This window comes from Vombatus ursinus, unplaced genomic scaffold, assembly GCF_900497805.2.
Source record: "Vombatus ursinus unplaced genomic scaffold, bare-nosed wombat genome assembly UNPS02014235.1, whole genome shotgun sequence".
In the NCBI taxonomy this organism is placed as follows: domain Eukaryota; kingdom Metazoa; phylum Chordata; class Mammalia; order Diprotodontia; family Vombatidae; genus Vombatus; species Vombatus ursinus.
This window is the reverse complement of record NW_020954013.1, coordinates 482,660-508,368: the sequence shown is the minus strand read 5'-3', so window position 1 is coordinate 508,368 and position 25,709 is coordinate 482,660. Positions and strand designations below refer to the sequence as shown.

General features: G+C 39.0%; 1 protein-coding gene and 1 pseudogene across 1 annotated transcript; both read left to right on the top strand.

Annotated features, from left to right (window-relative positions):
- Positions 1 to 7,122: 7,122 nt before the first annotated feature.
- LOC114041966 lies at positions 7,123 to 7,630 on the top strand (annotated as a pseudogene).
- Positions 7,631 to 22,011: 14,381 nt separating this feature from the next.
- Positions 22,012 to 24,821, top strand: LOC114041991 (vomeronasal type-1 receptor 3-like). Its single transcript, XM_027860681.1, has 2 exons — positions 22,012 to 22,521; positions 24,648 to 24,821. The coding sequence occupies exons 1-2, from the start codon at positions 22,012 to 22,014 to the stop codon at positions 24,819 to 24,821; spliced, it is 684 nt and encodes a 227-aa protein (XP_027716482.1).
- Positions 24,822 to 25,709: the final 888 nt, after the last annotated feature.

Sequence of the window (25,709 nt, the reverse complement as noted above, 5' to 3'; positions counted from 1 at the left end):
TTTCTTCCCAAGGTCTCATTGGACCAGACAACATATTCTCTGTCCAGCATACCTAAGAAATGCTTCCCATTAATGAAATCCTGACGATTGTCTACCTGCACCTGACTGGAATTGGAGTCCTAGGAAACTGTTTCCTCCTATACTTACACAGCATTAATTTCATCAATGGTCATAAAATAAAACCAATAAACATAATTATCATCCATTTGGCCTTTTCCAACACAATGGCACTTCTTTTTAGGGGAATACCTACTGCACTGAGGGTTTGGGGGGTTAAATGTGTATTTGGATTCATAACCTACCTGCAGGCAGTAACACAGGACCTCACCCTCAGTAGCACCTGCCTCCTGAGTGGCTTCCAAGCCATCACCATTAGTCCCAACAGTCATGTGTGGGCAAAACTCAAAACTAGAGCCCCAAAGTGGATTGTGCCCTGCTGTTTCCTCTGCTGGATCATCAATCTTCTCAAAGAGGTGGTCTTGCTTATGTACCTAACTGGTCCAAATAACAGTTCACACAGTAAAAGTGGATGTTAAATTAGGCCTATAATTTTATACAGAATGAATCATAACAATGTTGTTATCTGGAAATCTGTTCATTCTTCTATATTTGTATTTCTCATGACCTGTTTCAGTGGCTACATGGTTTTTATCCTATTCCGACACAACCAGCAACTCAAACATATTCATAGCACCAGCCTTTGCCAAAAAACCTCCCCTGAGATTAGAGCCACCCAAAGCATCCTACTTCTAGTGGGTATCTTTGTTTTCCTTAATGCAATCAGCCCACTTTTAATTATTCATATACTTCATTTTCAAGGAATAAGGCCCTGAATCCTATATGATTCTACCCTTCTGTTCTTATGGTACCCAACAGTCAGTCCCTTTATTCTGATCAGTAATGACACCCAGATCCTCAGAACCTGATACATCCACTAAGGAATATTATGTTCCCATACAGCTGATGGGGCAGTCTTCTATTCATGTCACATTGGCTCTCTGTCTAAAAGTCTCTATAAGTCTGAGACCTAATAGGCTCTAGGCCTTCTGCAGAGTTCAGATATTGTTGCATAGTGTATTTCTGGAGTTATCACCTCCCATGAACCCCCAACCTCCACTGCGTGCTGCACATGAACTATGGATGATGGAACCCACACACCAAGATTGTTCACCATTGCTATCTGTTCTCCTTCCTTTTGAGCAACAATAAATTTCTGTCGATTGCTATCTGTGCATGTAATTGTTATTCTTTCTCTAAACTATCCTCCAGTGCATATTGGTGTCAATAGTTGGATAAAAATAGCCTTTTGGATTTAGAGGAAGAAAGTCACAGAAAGGGAGATAGGGTGAGGAAAGAAATACTCCCTCCAGAGTACACTGCTTGCCACCTAGAAGACTTAGGTTATAATGTCATTGAATAGTTAAGATACATTCTGATGGGGCAGCTAGGTGGCGCAGTGGATAGAGCACCAGCCCTGAAGTCAGGAGGACCTAAGTTCAAATTCAGCCTCAGGCCAAACACTTGACCCTTATATATGTATTAAGAGAGAATGAACCTACTTGAGGGCATAGTAGCCAAGTCAGAAATAGAATTTAAAATAGAATGGAGATTGGACAGCCAGTGCTACTTTGGTGGAAACATGCTTAAAATGTTTAATTCAACAATTTTCATTAAGATAAGTCAAAATAAAAAATTTTTGCACATCCGTTATAAAGAAATATCTGGTTCTGTCATGAGACAGGCATTTAAAACCAAGTGGCTAAAATGGTTGTAGGCATCATCCTGGGAAATCATCTGAGAAAGAAAGGTCAGGACATTATTCTAGAGAGGAACTCCAGAATATAAATCCTAGAGATTTCATTCAGAAATCTCTAGTATAGGAGAAGGAAATTTAACTCATCCCTCTTCAAGAATTTGGATGCTATGCCTTGTCGTGTATATATATATTCACTATTACTATTAATTGATTATCTATGGCATGTTTTAGCACATTGTCATTTCCCCAATTATCTTTTTAAATTATTTTTCTTTCATTAAATATTTCCAACAAAATATAAAAATATTTTAAAAGTCACTCTTGCAAATTTTGTATTACAAATTCTCCCCTCTCTCCCACCCATCATCCTTCCTTCAGAAGGCAAGCAATACGATTTTGATTATGCATGTGAGGGCATGCAGAATGTATTTCTCCACTATCTTGGTTGCAAAAGAAATTACAAACTAAATATTTTAAAAGTTTAAAAAATATGCTTCAATCTTCATTCAGAGTTCTTCAGTTCTCTTTCTGCAGACAGGTAGCATTTTTCATTGTGGGTCCTAAATCGTTGTTTTTAGCAGAGTAGCTAAGTCTTCCAAAGTTGATCATGTTTTACAATATTGCTATTACTATGTATAATATCATCCTGGTTTGTTCACTTTGCTTTGCGTGAAGTTGTGTAAGTCTTTCCAGATTTTTCTGAAAACGTCCTGCTCATCATTTCTTAGAGCCCAAAAGTATTCCGTCTCGATCATATGCCACCACTTGTTCAGCCATTCCCCCACTGATGAGCTTTCTCTGTAATTCCAAGTTTTTGCCACAACAAAAGAGCTGTTATAAATTTTTTTTTTTACAAATAAGACATAATCACTCTTCTTTCATTTGTACGGGATACAGAACTAGAAGTAGTTTTGGTGGGTCAAAGGGAATGCACAATTTTGTAGCCCTTTGGGCATAGTTCCAATTGTTCTCCAGAATGGTGGAACTAGTCCACAACTCCACCAACAGTACATTAGTGTCCCAACTTTTCCACATCCCCTCCAGCGTTTAGCATTTTCCTTTTCTGTCATGTTAGCCTACTTGTAGATATGAGGTGGTATCTTAAAGTTGTTTTAATTTGCATTTCTCTAATCAGTAGTGATTTGGAGCATTTTTCATATGACTATTGATAGCCTTCATTTCTTCTTCTAAAAATTACCTGAGGCAGCTAGGTGGTGCAGTGGATAGAGCGCCGGCCCTGAAGTCAGGAGGACCTGAGTTCGAATCTGGTCTCAGACCAAAATACTTGACACTTACTAGCTGTGTGACCCTAGGCAAGTCACTTAACCCCAACTGCCTAAAAGAAAAAAATTACCTGTTCATATTCTTTGACCATTTATCAAGTGGGGAATGGCTCTTACTTTTATAAATTTGGCTCAGTTCCCTATATATGTGAGAAATCATTCTTTTTTTTTGTGAGGCAATTGGGTGAAGTGACTTACCCAGGGTCACACAACTTGTAAGTGTCAAGCGTCTGAGGCCAGATTTAAACTCAGGTCTTCTCAAATCCAGGGCCAGTGTTCTATCCACAAAATCATTCTTTTATCAGAAAAATTTGCTTTGAAAGGTTTTTTCCTCCTTCTCTTCCTTCTAATTTATGATGGATTGGTTTTATTTATGTAAAAGCTTTTTAATTTCGTGTAATCAAAGTGGCCCACTAAGTTTATCTCCACTACAGATAATGCTTGTTCTTGGTTTTAGATAGAAACCTATCATTTTAAGAAAGGTTCCATTGAAGGAGTGGAGCCAAGATGATGGCGAAAAAGGTAGGGACTCCCCTAAGCTCTCCCCAAAACCACTCTGAACAACTTTAAATAACTCCTTGAAACTACTTCTGGAGCAGCAGGACATAGAAAATTATGGGGTGAAACAATTTTCCGGCCCAAGGCCACTTGGAAGGTTAGCAAGAAAGATCTGTTGCACCCAAGTATAACAGCTCAGGCCACCCACCAGCAAAACAGCTGTAGGCCTTGGGAGCAAATGAATAAGTACCAGCAATGACAGTTTCAGGACTTCTCAGCCCACAGGTGGTAAAGAGGTGAGACAACTGGTTGAGAAGGAGATTACAGCAGTCCCTTTACGGGCACTGGAGGCAGGACTCTATTGCATTGCCCATACATGAATCTGGGTCACAGTCCTGGGTCAAAGTGCCAGGGCAAGGAGGAGCACTGTCACACCAGAGCTTGTGTCTACATGGGAGCTGTGACCCTGGTGATAGTTCCAGGGCAGGGAAGAGTACTTGTGGTCACTCACAGACCTGAGCAGAGGCCAAGGGAACAGTAAACACACCTTTCCCTAGATCATACCACCTTGTAAGAACCGGAAACTTAGAGGTTTCCAGAATTATCTCCGAAAATAGCTGCATAAAAAATCTGAAGTTTGCAATGGTGCCCCCTCCACTCCAGAAGCAGAGCCCACTTAAGCATAAAGTCAAGATATAGGTTGGAAAAAATAAGCAAACAATAGAAAAAGATGTTGACCATTGAAAATTATTCTGGTGACAAGGAAGATCAAAACACAAACTCAGAAAAAGACAACAAAGTCAAAACTACAACATCAAAAGCCTCAAAGAAAAATATGAATTGGTCTCAGGCCAGGAAAGAGCTCAAAAAGGATTTTAAAAATCAAGTACTCAAAATAGAAGAAAAATTGGGAAGAGAAATGAGAATGATGCAAAAAAAAATCCTGGGAAGAAAGAGTCAACAGCTTTATAAAGGAGGTACAAAAAACTGAAGAAAATAACACTTGAAAAAACAGAATAGGCTAAATAGTAAAAAGAGGCACAAAAAGACAATGAAGAGAAGAATACCTTGAAAAGTAGAATTGTCCAAATGGAAAAAGATGCACAAATATTGATTAAAGAAAAGAATTCCTTAAAAAGTAGAATTGGCCAAATGAAAAAGGAAGTAATAAAGAAAATCATTCCTTAAAAATTAGAATTGCACAAGTGGAATCTAATGACTTTATGAGACATCAAGAAACTATAAAACAAAATCAAAAGAATGAAAAAAGAAGAAAATATGAAATATCTCACTGGAAAATAACTGACCTGGAAAAATAGATCCAAGAGAGATGATTTAAGAATTATTGGACTACCTGAAAGTCAAGATAAAAAAAAAGCCTAGACATCTGCTTTCAAGAAAATGTCAAGGAAAACCATTCTGAGATTCTGAAAGCAGAGAGTAAAATAGAAATTGAAATAATACACTGATGGCCTCCTGAAAGAGATCCCCAAAGGAAAACTCCTAGGAAAATTATAGCCAAATTCCAGAACTCCAAGATAAATGAGAAAATATTACAATCAGACAAAAAGAAAATTCAAATTTCCTAGAGCCTATCCTAGAGAAGATAACACAAGATTTAGCAGTTTCCGTATTAAAGGATCTGAGGGCTTGGAATATGATAATCCAGAGGACAAAAAGCTAGGATTACAACCAAGAATCACCTACCCAGTAAAACTGAGTATAATCCTTCAGGGATGAAAATGCATATTCAATGAAATAGAAGCCTTTCAGGCATTCTTGCTGGTAGGACCAGAGTTTATTAGAAAATTTGACTTTCAAATATAAGACTCAAGAGAATCATAAAAAGAAAGAGAAATCATAAGGTATTCAACACAGTTAAACTGTCTACATTCCTACATGGGAAAATGATACTTCTAACTCCTAAAAACTTTTTGATTACTAGAGCAGTTAGAAGGAGTATACATAGACAGAGAGCAAGGTTTGAGCTGAATAACATGGGATTATTATCTAAAAGGAAAAATAAAATTAAGGGTTGAGAAAAAGGAATGCAACAGGAGAAGGGGGAAAGGGAGAGATAGAATGGGGTAAATTATCTGGTATAAAAGAGGCATGAAAGAGCTTTTATAGTGGAGAGGAACATAGGGGAGGGAGAAGGGAACATATGAATCTTGCTCGCATAAGAATTGGTTCAGAGGAACAACAAACACACTCATTTGGGTATAGAAATCTAATTTACCATACAAAAAAGTGGGGGGGGGAAGGGATAAGAGAAAGCAATGACTTATGGAAGGGAAAGTTGATTTGGGGGAGGTAAAAGTCAGAAGCAAAACACTTTTGAGAAATGACAGGGTGAAAGGAGAGAGAGTAGTATAAACAAGGAAAGTAGAGTGGAAGGAAATATATAGTAATCACAACTGGGAAAAAGATTTTACAATAAGTTTCTCTGATGAAGACCTCATTTCTCAAATATATAGAGAATTTAGTCAAATTTATAGAAATAAGAGCCATTCATCAACGAATAAATGTCCAAAGGATACGAACAGGGAGTTTTCAGACAAAGTAATCAAAGGTATCTATAGTCATATAAAATGCTCTAAAGCATTATTGATTAGAGAAATGCAAATTAAAACAACTCTGAGGTACCACCTCACATGTATCAGATTGGCTAATATGACAAAAAAAAAAGAAAAATGACAAATGTTGGAGGGGTTGTGAAAAACTGTGACATTAATGCACTGCTGGTGAAGTTGTATCGGTATACAACCATTCAACCAATATTCAACCATTCTGTAAAGCAATTTGGAACTGTGCCCAAAGGGCTATAAAAACCATGTATACCATTTGACTTAGCAATATCACTAAGTCTTTATCCCAAAAGAGATAAAAAAGAAAAAGGAATAAAAACTATATGTGCAAAATAGCCCAGATTGTTTCCTCTGTTATTATTATCTCCCACATAGCAAAGGACTTTCTCCCAAACATTCCCAAACTGTCATATGGTAAAATTTAATGGTTTCATCCATTTTTCAAATTGTTCTTTATACAAAGGGGAAAGTAGCCTCTGTCTGTCTGCCTCTTGGTGCACTGGTTGTCTGTGCATCATGGTGTAAAAGAAGTAGCATTTAATTTGATGTCAGAGGACCAAAGTTCTAATTCTGGCTCTGCTACTTGCTGCCTATGTAACCTTGAAAAAATCTCTTCTTTTCCATGGATCTCAGTTTCTCCATTGAAAAAAAAAGAAGTTGGGATGGTGGCAGCAGCAACTGGTCCTCCTCCTTCTCCCTTTCCCACCTCCTTCTCCTCCTCCCCCTTCCTGGTTGCTTCTCGTCCTCCTCTCCTAGTGGCGGCCCTGATCCTATGTAAGGGAATGATTTCCAGGTATGCCAGAGAAAATAGGGTGCAAGCCCAGAAACCATTTCTCTACCACCACTTGTTGAGAAACTGATTTAAAAGCAACTCTGTGTGTGGAACAGGCAGAGGGTGCCCGAATTTGACATCTGTTTTCTCAGATTGGGAACCCTTCACTGCTAAGTGTCAAGGCAACAAAACTGGAAACTAACTTGACCCTTATTGAAGACCAAAATGGAGTGATTTGTAGGAACATCCCCTCCTGCATGAAACCGTTCGAAGACTGCTTTGTATGTGACTCCTTTGGATTGTGTTACTGAGTTTGGAGGTGAATTGCATGAAGATGGAGGAAAAGCGTTCTGCACTTCTTGCAATGTGGTACTTAATCACGTTCGCAAGTCTGCCATCAGTGATCACTTCAAGTCCAAGACTCACACCAAAAGAAAGGTAGAGTTTGAAAAACAGAATGTAAGGAAGAAATAAAGGCCTCTTACAGCAACTCTTCAGTACAACAGTACTGTGCAGACAGAGAAAATCAGTGTCACTCAGGACTTTGTGAAAATGTGCCTGGAAGCCAACATCCCGCTTGAGAAAGCTGATCACCCAGCAGTTTGTGCTTTCCTGTCTTGCCATGTGAAGAATGGTGGCTCCATACCTAAGTCAGACCAACCAGCTAAGGAGAGCTTACCTCCCTGATGGGTATGAGAATGAGAATCAGCTGCTTAACTCACAAGATTGTTAACAAGGGAGGTTATCATCATAGTGAACAAGACAAATGACGTGGAGTATTAAAGTCATGTGTTGATTGTGTGGTTCAAAAAAAAAAGAAGAAAAAAAGGAAGTTGGTTCAGTTAATCTTTAACTTCCCTCCAAACTCTAGGTATCACATTTAGATCCCTCCTTGCAAAGGAAGGACTCAGGGGTATTGCCCACAAAACCCCTTTGCTCATACAGATTGATCTTAAGTGATTTTATAATAACTAGCACTCATATAGTATTTTAAGGCTTATAAAGCATTTAACAAATATGACCTCATTTTACCCTCAGAGCAATATGGTAAAGTAGGTACCTTTATTATACTCATTTTACAGATGAGAAAACTGAAGCTGTGAGAGTTTAGATGATTTACTCAGGGTCAGATAGCTAGTAAGTGTCTGAAGTGGGATTTGAACATGGGTCTTTCTAACACCAAGTTCAGTGCTTTATTCACTGTGTCACTGAGCTACCTCACCCAGGGTGGGAATTTAGGGAGGCATAAATCCATGGATTTCAAGCATCTCAGTGTTCACTTAGAATCTCCACAACCCTCCATAGCCATGGCTGTGGTGACCTCCCCTGGAGCAGCCTAGGTTAGCAGGAATAGGGAAGAGTTCTTATGAGTAACTCAACATATCTGGTCTTTCCATTTCAGTGTATTTTAAAGTTCAGTGCTGACGTAGCCCAGGATTTTTCTAAGTCAGTCCTTGAACAATAAATAGTGCCAAAAAAAGGCATCTAATAGTGTCTTAAGAGGGAGCATTCCATGTAATTTGGATTTTCAGAAAGACCGTAGGTAAGGACAAGAAAAATTATCAGATGTCATTGGGGGAAAGGATGGACCTGGAGAAGATATCTAGAAAACATGAGGCATACAGACTATCTCTAAAAAAACTGCACCATATTACTAGAGTCACAACTAGGTATGTATGATTAAAGTATTGCTATTTTCATGTTGGAAGTCTAAATTTTTTTAGAAAAAAATCCTTAAATTCAGCAATGGTGTGTTGGAACTTAGTCCAGAAAACTAGAATGTTATCATTGTTGTCCATAGTACAAGTTTTCCATTGACTGACTGCTAGGATAACACGAAGGTCAATTGGACATATCTCTTATAAAATCTCACAACAATGAATCTTGTAAGGACGTATAAGATTCATGTCCACATATCATTGCACATGATAGTATGTATTTATGTTCTTAAATTTATCATGTGACAATGTATTCAGTATACACTGTACTTTCAGGTGATTCAATCAATCAATAAACATTTATTAAGCACCTATTATGTGCCAGAGACTGTGCTAAGTTCTGTACTCGTGGCAGTTAGCAATGAGGGATAAACTTATGAGCACGTAAGGGTACAGGGCCTATTAGAATCTCAATCTATCCCTTCTAATCCTGGACAATTGGTTGGTGTAATTTGGATGTAATCAAATGTTCCCATAGTCCATACATCATATCCCATACAAATAAGGTAACATTTGCTGGTTGCACCAGTCATTCATAATTATTTTGTCATTCTGCGCATTTCAGTTTTATCTTAATGATTTTTGTGCCTGTGATGAATGGGAACGTCCAAATGGTGAGCTACCATGAAGCAGAGGCCCAGCTTGCCCCAAGCTAAGGACTATACTGAATCCTGGCCTCCTTTGCAGCACTAGCATTGGAAGGTTTCTGCTACTTTCAAGGTACATCTCAACCACAGCTACAGTAGCAGAAGCAATGGCTATTGTTGTTGCTTAATCATTTTTCAGTTGTGTCCAACTCTTCATGATCCTATTTGAGGTTTCCATGGCAGAGATACTGAAGTGGTTTGCCATTTCCATCTCCAGCTTATTTTACAGATGAGGAAACTGAGTCAAACAGATTTAAATGACTTGCCCAGAGTCACATAGCTAGTAAGTGTCTGAGGCTACATTTGGACTGAGAAAGATGATTCTTCCTGACTTCAGGCCTGGCACTTTGTCCACTGTACCACCTAGCAATGGCTATACCCTCCAATCTGCCCATCTTCTCTATCCATGTTGACTAATAAAAATCCTCTCTGAAGGGTAAAGTAAGAGCAGAATCTTGTGCACCCTCACCAAGAACTGTCCACCTCCCTTTGTTTCATTCAACTCTTTTCCTCATTGAATCTTCCATGGATCCCCCCTCAGATACCCACAAAAATAACTGTGAGTAACTCAATATATCTGGTCTTTCTATTTCAGTGTATTTTAAAGTTCAGTGCTGACATAGCTACAGAGCTTCATTGCTACCAAAAGCTGCTCTCTCAGTCTTGTCCACAGAACCAACTTGGAACCACTCATTCTGAATTGGATTGTTTTGGATAAAGGGGACAGTGTAAGACATTATTCCTTTTCTGCCCACGACAAATTTCTTGAAAGTATTCTGGTGTCAGTTATTAATTGTCAGATTGACAAAGATACCTAGAGTAGTCAAGTTCCTAACGTGTTGGATTCCTATAGTGTCTGTATGTTCCTGTTGTTAGCTCCAAGATCTACTAGCTCATTAGGGAAAAAGTCATGTTGAGTTTGTAGGACTTCATCCTGGCCTCCACTGTTGGGTTCCCTACTATATTTAATCTCACAAGGTGATGGAGAGAATCAAACGAGAAAAGGCATGTGAAGTGCTTTCCAGACCTTCAGTCACTATATAAATACCAACTATTATTATCATCTTCCTCAGCCTTTATCTTTTAGCTCCAAAGCATTATATATTCTGAATCCCCACATAAGGATGTGGGGCAAAAGTGGTTCATTTACATTCTACAAGGATTTGACTTTGAGTGACCCATTTGTGGTTTGCAAGGGTGTCAGACTCTGAGTGACTAAGTTTACATATGAAAGTGTCAGGAAACATGGATCAGGGTTGGCAAAGACAGTAGATTTGTTCCTGCATTGATACCTTCAGAACCTTTCTCCATTCACTTCTTCATCCATTCATTCATTTGTCTGTTTTTTGAGGCATTTGGGATTGAGTGACTTGCTCAAGGTCAGTGTCAAATGTCTGAGACCGGATTTGAACTCAGGTCCTCTTGACTCCAGGACCAGTGCTCTAGCCACTGTACCATCCATCTATCTGCCCCTCATCCACTTATTATGTGAGTAAATAGGTGAGATATGATTAAATAAAAAGAAAGTCATCCTGATAGAGATTATTTAAGGGAGAGAGCTTGGTACTTGAACCTGGGATTCTGCTGCTCAGGAAAAGGTGGACCTCAGAGCCAAGACTCCTAAGGAGTAGAATTGAGGAGTCTTCCTACTGGTCCTAGGATAAAGGATCCAGTTCTTTCTGAAAGAACTTAGCAATGTCCTAGCCAAAGGCTTCAACTTAGCCCAAAGCCAGAACTTTCAGATACCATGACGAATGGGAAGAGATACATACTGCAGAAAGCACGTCCAGTGAGCCCTGTGGAACACATGGCAAAAATGTCCCACCCAGTGAGGAACAGTGGAGAACAACATGTGACCATGTCAAAGGTCCTACAGACTCATGAAAATAAATTGCCTCTTTCTATGTATTCCTTTCATGGACTTCTTCTCTACTTGCTCATTCTCACTATTGATGGCATTTATGTTTGTGAGAAAGTTCACTCTAAGTTTCCAGTGATGGAAGGTGGGTAGGAGATAGTCCATTGTAAAATTCATGTTCCTATGCTGTTCCAATAAATGCATTTTCCTTGAGCTAATTTTCTCCTATTATTGACTATTAAAGGTAAAACTATTATGGGAGAGGTTCATGAGCCATGATTTTAGAGATAATGACCCACAAGAGTACCTTAAAACTTGAGCTAGCCATCTCTTGAATGAATAAAGAAAGCATTTGTTAAGTTCTTACTAGGTACAAAGCACTGTGCTAAGCCCTGGATACACAAATAGAAAAAGAAGATAGTCCCTACTCTCAGAGAACGCCCATGCTAATGGGGGAGAAAACACATAGGGAAGGTTTCAGCCTCAAATCAGATGGGAAGGTCCCGTGATCTTTTAGATACATTGGCAAAACAGATAGTGATGCCTCTTTTTAATGTAGTTTCCATTGATGAATTCTTATCAGTTTATTATTTGGAACTGTTTCATGGTGCCAAGGATTTTGGAGACAAGAACTTTCCTTTCTGGACCTTCAGAAGATAAGGTTATTGCCCTGCAAGAGTGGTTGTGAGATTGCATCTCCAAAACAGTTGCTTCCCAGCTTGGGTTCAAAGCGCTGGACTATCTACATCAGGGTTCGAAATGAGATGATGGTCCAGAGAGTGGTGGTTTTACTTCTCTGACACCTGCTGATTCCCTCAGGGTACTTGCCACTTCAGATAAGCTGACTTGCCTGCCTTATGAGTGGTAACGTATTGGTAGTTAGTGGAATTGGCTGGTACCTTCCCCATAGAATTTTTCCTTAGATGATAGATGTTAGGACTGGGCCAGAATCAGGATCTGTGGGGAACTCACACTGTCTGGGCTCTTGTGCCCAGCCTTTGAGTATGTAGTAGAGGGGCAGGAGAACTGTTTAGTTCCTGGGTAATACATATAAAAGGATCCAAATTCTACCATCTTGAATCCAACCCACGGAATGATTTTCTCACTTTTTTTTCCTTTTTAGGCAATTGGGGTTAAGTGACTTGCCCAGGGTCACACAGCTAGTAAGTGTCAAGTGATTGGTCTGAGTCCGGATTTGAACTCAGGTCCTCCTGACTGCAGGGCTGGTGCTCTATCCACTGTCCCACCTAGCCACCCTCCACAGAATGATTTTCTACCTAAACACATGCCAACAGCATTGAACTTTGAAGACAAAGAACAGTCAGGAAGGGCTGATGGAGCCTGGGTCAACATATCACTAAAAACTGTTGGTTTATGCTGTTCCCGTCAGCAAATTCGACTTATTCCAGAAGTAAATAATGTAACAAAGTACTGAGGATATAAAGTCAAAAACAAAATATTCCTTGACCTCAAGAACTTTAACATTCTCCTTGGCAGACTGACTTGCATTTATTAAGGACCTGCTCTATGTCAGGCGCTGTGCTAAGCTCTTCAGTCAGGAAAGCAGTCAATTCAATAAAAACTTTCACCAGTCCATTTACTCTAAATGGAAGATCTATTACCTAAGAGTAATAGCCTAAAAAGTCAGAGGTCTTCTGTCCCCTTGCTTCATAAAAGCTAAGGGAGGGGACAATTTGTTTCATGTGGCAAGTAGGGAAACTCTTCCCTCTCAAAGAGCCATTTCCATTTTGGTTTAACCTCATCTGTTACACAAGACCTAGTCAATCCATGCACTTATCTATTTTTGATGGTCCCCGGGCATACCCTTTTCAGAGGAACACACTACAGTACATAACCTCCTCATGAGTTCTACCACCATCACTTTTCACCCTATCTAGGGAAGACACCTTGATCAGATTTACCATCCATTCCCACTGAGGGGCTTCTTTAGCCCCAACGTGGCCTGAGGAAGAGCATTTCAAGGTTTTATGCCCCATCTATTTTATGTGGGAAGAGATTCAAACTAGGAAAACTACAGGAAGTATTACAAGGGGACACTTTGCAATCCAATTGCCCCCTGTAAGGAGGGCTGACTCGGTGATGCCCACAGCAGAGCTCACCAGGAGCTCTAGAATACAGACATAGAGGCCTTCCCTCATTAGTACTCTGGCATCCTCACTTCCCTCTCCTAGTGATCCTAATTAGGCCTCAGCCCTTTCTCATCAAACACAAAAAAAATTGTATTTCCCAGCTGCACACAGGTGCTGCTTTAGATATCCCAATTAATCAATAATAAAGTTGTCAAGAATTTTCACCAGAGAAAACAAAGCGTGCTACTTCTTCAGACACATCCCAGATTCCCCATGCAGACACTGGTACTTTTCTTATATGTGATGTTCTAATCACGGCTCTGGAGGGAAATGAGATCAGATGCAGATACCTCTATAACTCAGGCTCTGACCATTTCATCCCTCACACCAACATGTACATGCTGAGTGACACATTTCTGCTCTTACCTTGGCACCAGAGACCATCTGGGTGAGTGTTTCTATGTCTTAGCATCACAGACTGATAGTGGTAGAAATAGTCTCTTCTGGGAGAACACCAAGCCCCTGCATCTCTGTATATAGTGGATGAGGCAGAGAACTTGGAAAGATGACTGAGTGCTAGTGATATCCCTGGGACACAGCACAAAAATAGTGCCTGTGCTGAGGACAGAATAAGCACTCTAAATCCCTCCTTTCTGGCTCTGGGCCCATCTAAACTGGTAGACAGCAGAGGGCGGGGAAGTGTATGAGGAAGAGGAGAAGCCAGTTCAATCACGTCCTAGGAACAAGTTGGATTTTCTTTGCAACCATTACATGAAATGACAAAGGAGGCTGAAATTATTCTGTTTAAGCCCAGAGTTCTAATCCAGTTTCTTTTAGTGAGGAAAGAAGAGAAATCATATCCGTGGACCTCACAGGGAGAACTCCATTTTTTCCTTGTGTCCCAGAGATATCACTGTTACCATTAAGGCATCTTTCTATGGTTTCTGCCTCATCCCTGACATTCCAAGAGGTAGGGGCCTGGTCTCTTCCTAAAAGAGATCCTCTCTACCTTTGTGACTGTCTTGTAAGATTTGAAGATGAGTATGAATTCTGCTCTGTTTTTGTTCTTTCTTATCCATCCCATGCCCTGAGGCCCACATACCCCCATAGCAGGGTTCTATGTGTTCAGAGAGAATGTAGGCAACAGGCTGAGATTTCCTCTCGGGCCAGATAAAACTGAGCAAATGTTTCTTACATGGCAGGAGCTGTCTGCTTTCTTTTTCTCAGAATCCAGAACCTGCCATATGCAAATGCAGCATCAAAATCCAAACTTGCCAGGTGGCCCTGGCTGTAGTAACTCTCTCCCATTTTCTCTTTGCCTCTCTTCAGGCCCCTCCCTTTTCTCAGTCATTTAATGACCATTCCCACCATAGGATTTAGTGGCTTCCAACATTTCACAAAGTATCCTTAGTTTTTCTATACAAATGGGCAATGGCTATTGTTGAACCCGGGTATAATGTGATGAGCACTTAATTTAGGATCAGACCTTGATTCAGAGTTTGACTGATCTATGATTATGTTACTTTGGGAAAACCATTTCTTGTCCCTAGGCCTTAATTTACCCATTATGAAAAAAGGAACTTATACTAGGAAACCTCAAAGTTCCCTGTAAGCTCACTGTACACCATGTCTAGAACTCCTCCTCAAGAGAAAGAACTCTGGAATTTTGTCCCTGGTTTCTTTAGCAACACACAAATAGATCTTGTTGAGGGAGAAATAACTCCTCTCTGATTTTATGTGGTAGCTGACTGCCAAAATATATTTACCAATGCAGAAATTATAAAGACAAAAACTTAGGGTTTATTATTATGCCCAAGCATAGGTTCTGGCCTCAGAGAAAACTTGAACAATCATTGCAATTTTAGAAGGTTTCTTAGAGGCAAAATTATTTATCACAGCGACAGAAAACTAATTCTTTTACATAGTACAATCTTGTACATTCCTCTTAGATCATATAAATTAAAGATAGATCCATAATGGCATACTTCCTTCAAATGTTTTGAACAAACATTGTTAAACAGAGTCATAAGCTCATACATCCCCTAAGGAATCAACCTGTCAAAGAAACTCTGTAGGTTAGCTAAGCCAAGTTACCAATTAACCACATGTAGAGGGTTCACAAATGGGCTGATTGAGGGGGGAGATTGGCATGTCACCAAGATAACCAAGAAGACAACATCAGCGAAATCCTTCCATGAACAGTTAGCTAGGGGAGCTCACAGATTACTAAATCCCTTTGACACCTCTTTGGCTTCTATCTGAGGAATGTCAGTCTTCCCTGATTTCATGAGTTAGATTTTGCTCAGGTAAAGTTAATATTAACAAAAGACAGAACTTTAGTTAAACGAAAATTTGTAGGAGGAATGGCACTGAGTGCCAAATAATATTTAATTCCCATAACAATCCTAAGTAATACATGACACCCACCTAATTCTCCCTGTTAGGCTGACAAGCTTGGGGAAAAGGAGGTATAAACCCAAGTACGTAAAGCATCTGAGTTTTTCCTCAGTTTGTTCTGCCCTCCCTGCCCTGGACCAGACTTGATTGTCCAAGAAATGGGAGAGTTTCAGAGTCCTTGTGGAAAAATCACTGTAAGTCTGTTTGAATGCTTTGTTATGGTTTGTTCCAATTCTTCTTTAATCGAGGGCTGACATAGCATGGGATTGTTCAAACTCTGGACCACTGCACAGCTGTCATTGTGCAGTTGCTTTTCAGTCCCATCTGACTCTTTGTGACCCCATTTGGGGTTTCCTTGGCAGAGATAGAGGAGTGGTTTGCCATTCCTTCTCTAGCTCATTTTACAGATGAGGAAATTGAGGCAAACAGGGTGAAGTGAATTGCCCAGGGTCAAAAAGCTAGTAAAAGTCTAAGGACAGATTTGAACTCAGGAAGATGAGTCTGTCTGACCTTAGATTTGGCGCTCTATCCACTGCACCACCTAGTTTCATCCTCCCACACACTCACACACACACTGAACAGTAAACAATGTTATAAAAAGCCATGATATTTAATCTTGTATAAATTCTGTGAGTTAGGGCACACTTGTGTTGTTTTCATTTACAAAAACCTCAAGGTTTAAAGAGTTAAAGCTAAGACCAGGAAAAGTGGTCAGCTGTGCTGGAGGGGAAGCATCACCCATAGGATGGCAAGCGGTAAATATGGCGTCCACATAACTGCTCAAAAATGACAACTGTAGTTCATCAACAGAGAAAATAACCAAAGTCCGATGACTAGGGCTTTGCTCCAAATGGCTAACATTTAGAAGTAGCTCCACAGCGCTTGACTTCCTCAGCTGTTGGAAAAAACTGAGCTTAATATCGAGTTGGAAAGAATAATTGTTTAAAATAGGAAGCCATCAGATGGCCTGATTCCTCCTTCCAGCAAGAACTTAGTTCCTTCTTACTCCCATCTAGAGCCCTGCTTGATCCCTAGGTCACTTTTGGCACCAGAAGACTGGTATCCCAGAGTCTCTCTCCACATGATACCTTGTATCCTGAGGTCTGTGATTTCTTACTGAGCCCTACTCTTCCCCTTGCTCTCCCTCAACTGGATTTTCCTTTAAACAATGATATAAGGGTGCCTTTTTTCTACTTGCCATGGACATTTTTCCTTGGTTCTTCACCATGGTGAGTCATGGCTCTGTTTATTAAGCTTGTGCCTCATGCAAAGCCCTGGGCTGTGCAATGGAGGAGGTGTGGTTTCCATCCCTACTCTCCTGGAAATGAAACCTAGTGGGAAGAGAGTGGGAAAGAAATGGATATCAATCTAGCTCTATGTAGAACCAACAAGGAATAAAAGGTACAAACCCAAGGCTAATTGGGGTCCCAGAAATACACCTGAAGTCTTTTATTATTATTTCCATTTTTCTAGTGTCAGAAGTTTTACAAAGTCTTTTCCTCTCCATTACACTTTCCTGACAATAACCCTATGAGAAAGAGTACAAGATTTCTTTCTCCATTTGATGTTTCCAGCATGATTGAAAAGCAGAAAGATACCTGATTTCTCTAAGAGCTGATCAGTTTTTAGGGCACAGCCCCCAAAAGTTATTTTTATGATGAACAGAAAGCAGGAAAGTTTGAGAAATTCTACCATGGAAGGGTAGTCCCAGGGGGATCATTAATGCCAGATGCCAGTGTATAAACCTCTGAAGAGGAAGCATGGGGGGAAATGACAGTTCTGCCTCTTCAAAATTAGTGAAAAAGTTACTCTGAGTTGACACAAACATAGACTGGGCACTGACTATATATGAAGCAATATGGAAAATCAAATTTTAGAAGACCTTGCTCCCTATCTCTTAGCAATTTTCACTTTAGCTGTGGATGTACGACATACAAGGTCTGATAAAGGCACAGGATAGCAGGAAATCACCTACCTCACTCTGGGCAATACTCTTCCTATAGTTTAGTCTAAGATCACATTCTCTTTCCTGGCTTCCAAGCCATGATACTGACTCATATTCAGTACGGAATTCAATACAACATCAGCGCTTTCTCATATTGCTCTCTAGCATCTTTTTTTTCTTCTGAAATGATCCCTGAAGCCAAGTGTAAAGCTTTGCATTGATCCTTTTTCAGTTTCGTCTTATTGGATTCTTTGATGTATTTGCTATTGCCCCAAGCTATTTGTCAACAGTAAATTTTATAAATATGATAACTATGCCATTATCCACATCAAAGACTAAGATACTAAATAGTCAACACAGTAGAAAGGCATGGATTTAAACCCACTTCTTTCTGACATTAGATTTTTCCTGCTCAATATGACCATGTTCGAACTCTAGCATACTTTATTATTCAATAGGGTTTCATTAGAATTGTTGCTGGATTCGTGATATTACATTTTCTTAACTTTGGGAATCATTGGTATACAAAGGTTAGACTTTAAGAAGTTAGTGCCAGGAACAGATGAATAAAAGCAAAACATCTTGCCTTTGCAAAAATAAAAAAATGTAGGGAGAGTTCTTTGCAGTCATTTCATAAAGTACAAATTGATACAGTTATACTCTTATCTAGCCAAAACCAGTCTTAATTAAAATAAGATAATTTGTCAAATACTTTGCTAACATCCAGAAAAATATATCCAAAGCATTTCCCTGAACGTCCAATATTTCAATCTTTTCCAAATAAAAAAGCAAGGGGATTAATCTGGCATTGCCGGGCTGCAATAAAGCCATGATCACCTTTCTTTATTGTTCTTTCTATTTCCAAATGTTCACTCATCATCGCTTGGATAATCCATCCTAGAATTTTTCAGGAAATATCAATCAAGCTTAATATAATATACTGTTCAGACTTCATTTTATTTTCTTCTTTTGACAATCAGGACAATATTTATACTCCTCCATTCCTGTAGCATCACTCCTTTTTATAACCATTTCCTTATAAAATAAAATAAATTTTATTAATAAGTCTTTTCTGGAAAAGGATGTCCCTAATCCCCTAGAATGGAGTTTTCTCTCATAAACAAATGAAAATGGTCAAGCAAAAACAAGTACTACAATGATAATGATAACATCTTGGTTGCCCCCTTCCTCCCTACCAATAATAGGGCATTGACTTTTTTGTTTGTTTTTATTTTTGTTGTTGTTGTTGCCGTTGTTCTCTGGGACTGAGAATGGTTATTGGAATTACTTCGAGTATGGCTTCATTTTGGTGATTTCATTTGCAATAGTCTTTGTATTCTAGTTCTTCACCTTGCATAAGTTCAATCGAATCTTCCCATGTTTCTCTGTATTAATCTTTTTCATCTCTTCTTTCTTTCCCTTTTCTTTCCCTTTTTCTTTCTTTTTTCCTTCCTCCTTTCTGCCTTGGTTTTTCTTTTTTTAAGACTGGATCTTTCTATTTCACCCAGGCTGAAAGTGCAGAGGCCGCTTATAAACCCAGTATCATTCTGATTTGCATTTAGCCAAAGATTCTAGATATTTAATCAATATTTTTGTATAATTCCAAAAAGATTTTCAAGAAGTGTGGTCAAGTTGGCTTCTAGTCACGCCAAAGAAATAGAATAGGAATGTCAGCAGCCAATATCTGTGAGTTGTAACAACTTTGGACCCTGCAGGGTGTTCCCAAACATAAAAGGTCCCCATGACCTTGCTGATATGAGCCAATTCACTGAGGATGTAAGATAATAAAATCATATATTGAGAGCTAAAAAGAATCCTAGAGGCCATCAAGTCAAAACACCTCATTTGACAAATGAGGAAAGTGAGGTAAAGAGTTCGAGTGACTTGTTCAAAGTCACATAGCTAATCGGTATCTAAGGTGAGATTTGAAGCCAGATCTTTCCAATGCCAAGTCCAGAGCTCAGATCAAAACAACATGCTGATTGCTTGATATATGTGTGGATAAATCATATACTCACCTCCTGGAAAGGAAATGGGTGAAGATAGTTTTAGGCAGTGGACATTGTGACCCCATTGAAACAGGCAAGGCAAGATATTTGGGTAGCAAAGCAGAAGTTTTGTCAATAACCATGAAGACAGAGGCAACATCTCTCCTGATAACTTTCTAGAATTAGTCTACAAAGCAAGCTTCTCCATATAGGGCCTGCAAACTTGTTGCCATTGGGATTTTTTGTTTATATTTTGATAGCTGTGTCACAGTATACTTGGTTTCCTTTGTAATCATACACATTTTATTTTATAGATTTGAAAACAAAATTCTGAGAAGCAGCCCACAGGCTTCACCAGATGGCCCAAAGAGTCCATGGCACAAAAAGTTTAAGAAGCTTATTATAGAGGAAAGACTGTTCTCACATTCTGGGCCAGAGCTTAGGTTCTAGATCTCACACAGCAGAGCTGAATGCTCTCATGAGGAAGAACAAAGAAGCTATGTATGGAAGAGCAGATTAGCTGCTTCTTTCTAAGTATTTTGGACATTTGCTTATCCACCAATACCTGGCATCCAGAAGCAATAGGACCTTGATTGACTTTCAAGACTCTTGATATATTTCCCCTTTCTACTCATCCAACTTTATTTTGCACTTGTCTGAACATCCCTGTTTCTGTAAAGGGATTTCACTATCCCTCCAGCCTCTTAGGTTTACCATCTCAGAGTCATCTTCTACTCTTTGTTTTCCCTCAATCAGATACCAAGCCTTGCCATTCTAGGTCCATAACAAGTCTCATAACTGTCTCCTTCTCTCCATTCACACTGCCCCAACCCTAGAGTGCTAGCTGTCATCACTTTTCACCTAATTGACTCCTAATTGGGCTACCTACTTCGTTTCTCCCTTCTCCCACCTATTCTCCATGCAGCTGCCAAATTGAACTCCCTAAATAAAAGGTCAAATCATTTTACTCACTTTTCATTCAATCCATTCTTTCAATAAACAAGTGGTAAGCACCTACTACGTGCGAGGTATTGTGCTAAGCACTGGAGATACAAAAAGACACAAAAGGTAATTCAATAAACTGTGGTGGCTCCCTATTGCCTCTATTATTAACTACATATTCCTCTGTTTGGCACTTAAGGCCCTTCACAATCTGGCTTAAAAGTAGCTCACTAGACTTATTATACATTATTCCACTTTAGTGGTTTGAAATCCAAAAAGAAATAGGAACCACTAATCCATACAAAAAGATCCTAATGGGTCACATGTTGACTTAGTTTTAAAATATGTTTTCTATTTTAATTGTATTTTATTTATTTTGCTAAATATTTACATTTTAGTCAGTGTTTAAAGTGGGCTAAGCCACCTCATATACTCTTGCATACATAGAACCTAAAATAATGCTTCGCAGAGAGTCAATACTTAAAGGGTTTTTGACTGATGGATTGCTCTATGTAGTACTTCCTCTTCTGGTCAGACTATTCTGATGCTAGGCTATTTGCTTCTGCCTCCTTCCAAACTTTCAATTATCTTCTCCATGCCTAAAATTTCCCTTTCCACCTTTCTATCTCCTTCATATGCTCATATTTCCTCTTTCAAGAAGCCTCATCTACCCACCCCAGTCTTCAATACTCACTCTATCCCTTGAGCTCCTAAGCACTTAGGTTCTACACCACATTATTTAGCACTTAATGTTATAGATGTTTCATGAATGTTAAATTGTTGCCCAAAACAGATTGTTAGTTTCTTATTTCTTGTTTCTTCCATTTCTCTTCACTGTTCTCTGAATTGTGCTAATACAAGAAATTTAATGGCAAGACCAACACATTTGGAGGAATGAGGAATCATTTTGAGAACTGGACACCCATGATGAACAAGTATGTGAAACTGCCAGAATCACTTATCATTTTAGGAGCTTCAATTTCTACATCTATAAAAATTGAGATGGAAATACTTGGATTGCTCACATAATTGCTGTGAGAAAAGCATTTTTAAAGAATAAAATCAATGCACATGTGAATTGCTATTCTTATAATATATAGTAAATGTTTAATGAATGTTTAATGGATGATAGGTTGTTGGGTCAATGTCTGATGAATATCTAACAGAATTATGACTCCCATTGGCAAAGATATGATTATTTTTATGGAACAGCTAAAGAGAGTACAGAATTTCACTGGGAAATCATGTGATTAGAAATACTCAGAATCCCCTGTGTTTCTCCCCAGGTCACATTGGCTCTGACAACAGTCTCTTTGCCCAAGATATCTAAGGAATGATCTCATGATGAAATCATGGGAATCATCTACCTGAATCTGATTATATTTGGAGTCCTAGGGAATATTTTTCTCCTTTACTTATACATCTTTAATTTCTCCTCTGGTCCCAGGACAAGACCCATAAGCCCTATCATCATCCATTTGGCCTTTGTCAATATCATGATGATTCTTTTTGGGGGAATCCCTAGGACAATGCAAGTTTGGGGTTTGAAATCTTTTCTGGATGACTATGATGGTAAAATCATATCTTACTTCCAGAGTGTGTTCCGAGACCTTTCCATGTGCAGCTCCTGCCTTCTGGCTGTTTTCCAGGCAATCACCATTAGTCCCAACAGCCCCAGGTGGGCAGAGCTCAAAGCCAGAGCTTCAAAGTACGTCATTCTCTGCTGTGTTTTCTGCTGGATCTTCAATCTTCTAGTAGACATTACTGTGGTTGTGTACATAGCTGGTCCCAAGAACAGCAGCAAGGGGAGATGGAACATTGGGTACAGCTCTTTAGACATTTATGACATGAATACGATCAAAATTGTCATCCTCAAATCTGTTTATGAAGGGGTGCTGGTGGGTCTGATGGCCACTGCCAGTGGCTACATGATGCTGGTCCTGTGCAGACACCACCAGCGAGTGCAGCACATTCATAGCAGCAGCCTCACCCACAGGGGCTCCCCTGAAACACGAGCCACCAAGAACATCTTGCTGCTGGTGAGCACCTATATCTGCTTTAACACAGTCAGTTTCCCTTTTATTATTTATATGGCTTCTTCTAGGGAAACAAGGCAGGGGGTGGTACAAGCCATGGTCTTTTTTTCCCTCTGTTATCCAGCAGTCAGCCCCATTATGCTGCTCATCAATGACACCCATATCCATAGGTCTTGTTATGATCTCTGAGGAATCAATACCATCTTCCTTTTTCCTGAACCTAGATATCAGAACAAACATCTAGAGTCAAAGAATCACAGAATTTTATAGCCAGAAATAATATTGGAAACCGTCTAATCCCATTCCTTCATTCTACAGATGTGGAAACTATATCAAGCACCTTTCTTTTTTTTATTTTTAATTTGTGGAATAAAACAAGCATTTCTGTAACATGGTACAATAACAAAGATGATTGCACATGGAACTGCAAATCTACTTGGGCATCTTTTCAAATGTACAACAAAATTATCATATAAATTTCTTTTTTTTCTTCTCCCCACCCCATCCTAAAGATGACTACAATTAGACAGAATAGGTGTATGAAAATATTTATGTGTGTTTATGTATTTTGTATATATATACACACATATATGTGTGTGTATATGTGTGCATGTATATGTATATACATAGATGTAAAATTTTCCATATATACTTGTATTTATTAATCCTTTCAATGGATGCAGATAGTATCTTTCTTCATACATCTTTTGTAGTTAATGTGGATATTTATAAGTCAAAATGACTAATTTGTTCAAAGTCATTCTCAAACCAATATTGCTTTTACTGTATATAATGTTCTCTTGGTCCTGCTCATTTTGCTTTTCATTATTTTGTACAAGTCTTTCCATGTATTTCTAAAATCATTGAGCTCATCATTTCTTAGAGCCTAGTAGAATTCCATCACAATCATATGCCACAACTTGTTCAGCCATTCCCCAATTGATGGACATTCCTGCAATTCCCAGTTCTTTGCCACCACAAAAAGAGCTGCTATAAACATTTTAGAACATATAGGTTCTTTTTCTTTTTCCCTAATTATCTTTGAAAAGAGACCAAGTAGGGGACAGCTAGGTGGTACAGTGGATAGAGTACCAACCGTAGAGTCAGGAGGACCTGAGTTCAAATCCAGCCTCAGACACTTGACACTTACTAGCTGTGTGACCCTGGGCAAGTCACTTAACCCCCATTGCCTCACCAAAACAAAAGAAAAGAAAAGAGACCAAGGAGTGATACATTGCTTGGTCAATAGTTTGTTAGTTTAATAATGCTTTGGACATAATTCCAGATTGCTCTCCAAAATGGTTGCTTCAAATCACAATTCCTCCAACAATGAATTAGTGTCCCAATTTTTTCACATCCCCTCCAACATTTGTAATTTTCCCGTTATATCATTTCAGCCAATCTGGTAGGTGTAAAATGCTATCTCAAGGATGTTTTAAATTGAATTTCTCTAATTAATAATGATTTAGAGCATTTTTTTCATATGACTATAAATTGTTTTGATTTCTTCATCAGAAAAATGCCTAATCATATCCTTCGACCATTTATCCATTGGGGAATGAATTGTATTCTTGTAGCTTTGACAAAATGCTTTATATATTTGAGATGAGACCTTTATCTGAGAAACTGTCTATACATTTTCCTCAATTTTCTGCTTTCCTTCTAATCTTTGTTACATTTGTTTTATTTGTACAAAAACTTTCAATTTAATGTAATTGAAATTATCCATTTTATACCCAACTTTGCTCTCTATCTCTTGTTTATTCATAAATTGCTTGCCTATCCATAAGTCTGATAAGTACTATATTCTGTGTTCTTCTAATTTTCTTGGAAAATCTCTCTTTATATCTAGGTCATGTACCCATTTTGACCTAATCTTGGTAAATGGCATAAGATATGGATCTATGTCCATTTTCTGCTGTCAAGATGTTTGGAGACACCCCATTTCCCAGAGCTAAGGCCTAACAAGCAGGCTGGACCCTGAGCTTGGCATAACAACAATTCTTTTCACTCTGGATGATCTCACCCTCTGGCAAAGTGTATTGCATTGATTAGCACCAGTTGTTCACTGACCACCTATTTCCTATCACACCTTTTTACATTCTCACAATCCCTGCTCCTTGTAACAGCTAAGTGAACCGAACCAGCTGCTGCACTCCTGTTCCCGCCATGCTAACTCTAGTTCTGTTTGTGTCTGTGAGACAATCAATTTGGAGACTGTTCCTACAGGAACCAGGAACCCATTGGACTCACATGAGCATGCGAGGGGGGGGATGGCTAAGAATGATTATGTCATGGTCTAGCCCACTTATATATATATATAAAGCACTGCCTTTGCCCCAGCATGTTAAGCCCTCCTATTCAAGCAGGCTTCTGCTCACGAGCATTTCCTCACTTTGAAATTAAACTTCTGTTTGTGTCCTGACTCGCATGTCTCTGGCCTGCTCTCTTCATCTCCAGCCACCCACAGCTCAGAGTCCAGTTCCAGTTCAGTTGACACTTCCAAACTACTTTCCAATTTTCCCAACAATTTTTACCAAATAAGGAATTCTTATCCCAAAATCTTTACACTTGTCAAACATAGGGTTGTTATGTTTATTTACACCTTTCAAATGGGATAGATCAGGAAAGAGGTAGGGAGTGGACATGTGATTATAATTGTATAGGCAACTTCTGGGGAAGGAAACTCCTAATTTTGTAGTTTGGCACTTTCTCTGCAGTTTGGAGTCTCACTTCTTAAAATTGACTTGATTAATATTTGAATGAAGTACAGTGTCCTTTGAAATAACTAGACAGCAACCGGCTATATATTGAGTATGGGTTGTACTGGTAAATATTTAACAACCAACTCTCTGAAAGCACTCAAAATGCATATACATTTAATCTGCATTATTAACATTTTCTCCACTTTATTAAGTCTATAAATCAACAAAACAATAAATGAAGCCCTTTGTAAAAAAAAAAGGGGGGGGGATTGTAATGTTTGCTGATTTCTGAGGTGTAAGTGCTCACAGTGAAAATTTAACAAGATATATGAGTTGGCTCCAGGACACCCCTGATAAAAAAAAAAGTTTCTCTACCTCCCCTCTTTCCCCCAAAGGTAGGGTCTCCTGATGCTTTTCCAGATGTTGCCACTGCTATATCATTTTCCTTCAGACTCAATTCTCCTCTTCCCTCTACAAGTCCAATCT

What these genes read in the sequence shown, in the direction of transcription:
- LOC114041991 (XM_027860681.1), top strand. Translation starts at nt 22,012, where the DNA reads ATGCAAGTTTGGGGTTTGAAATCTTTTCTGGATGACTATGATGGTAAA. An exon ending in CCAAGAACATCTTGCTGCTG is followed by an intron (nt 22,522 to 24,647) that starts GTGAGCACCTAT and finishes TCCTTGTAACAG; the next exon opens with CTAAGTGAACCGAACCAGCT.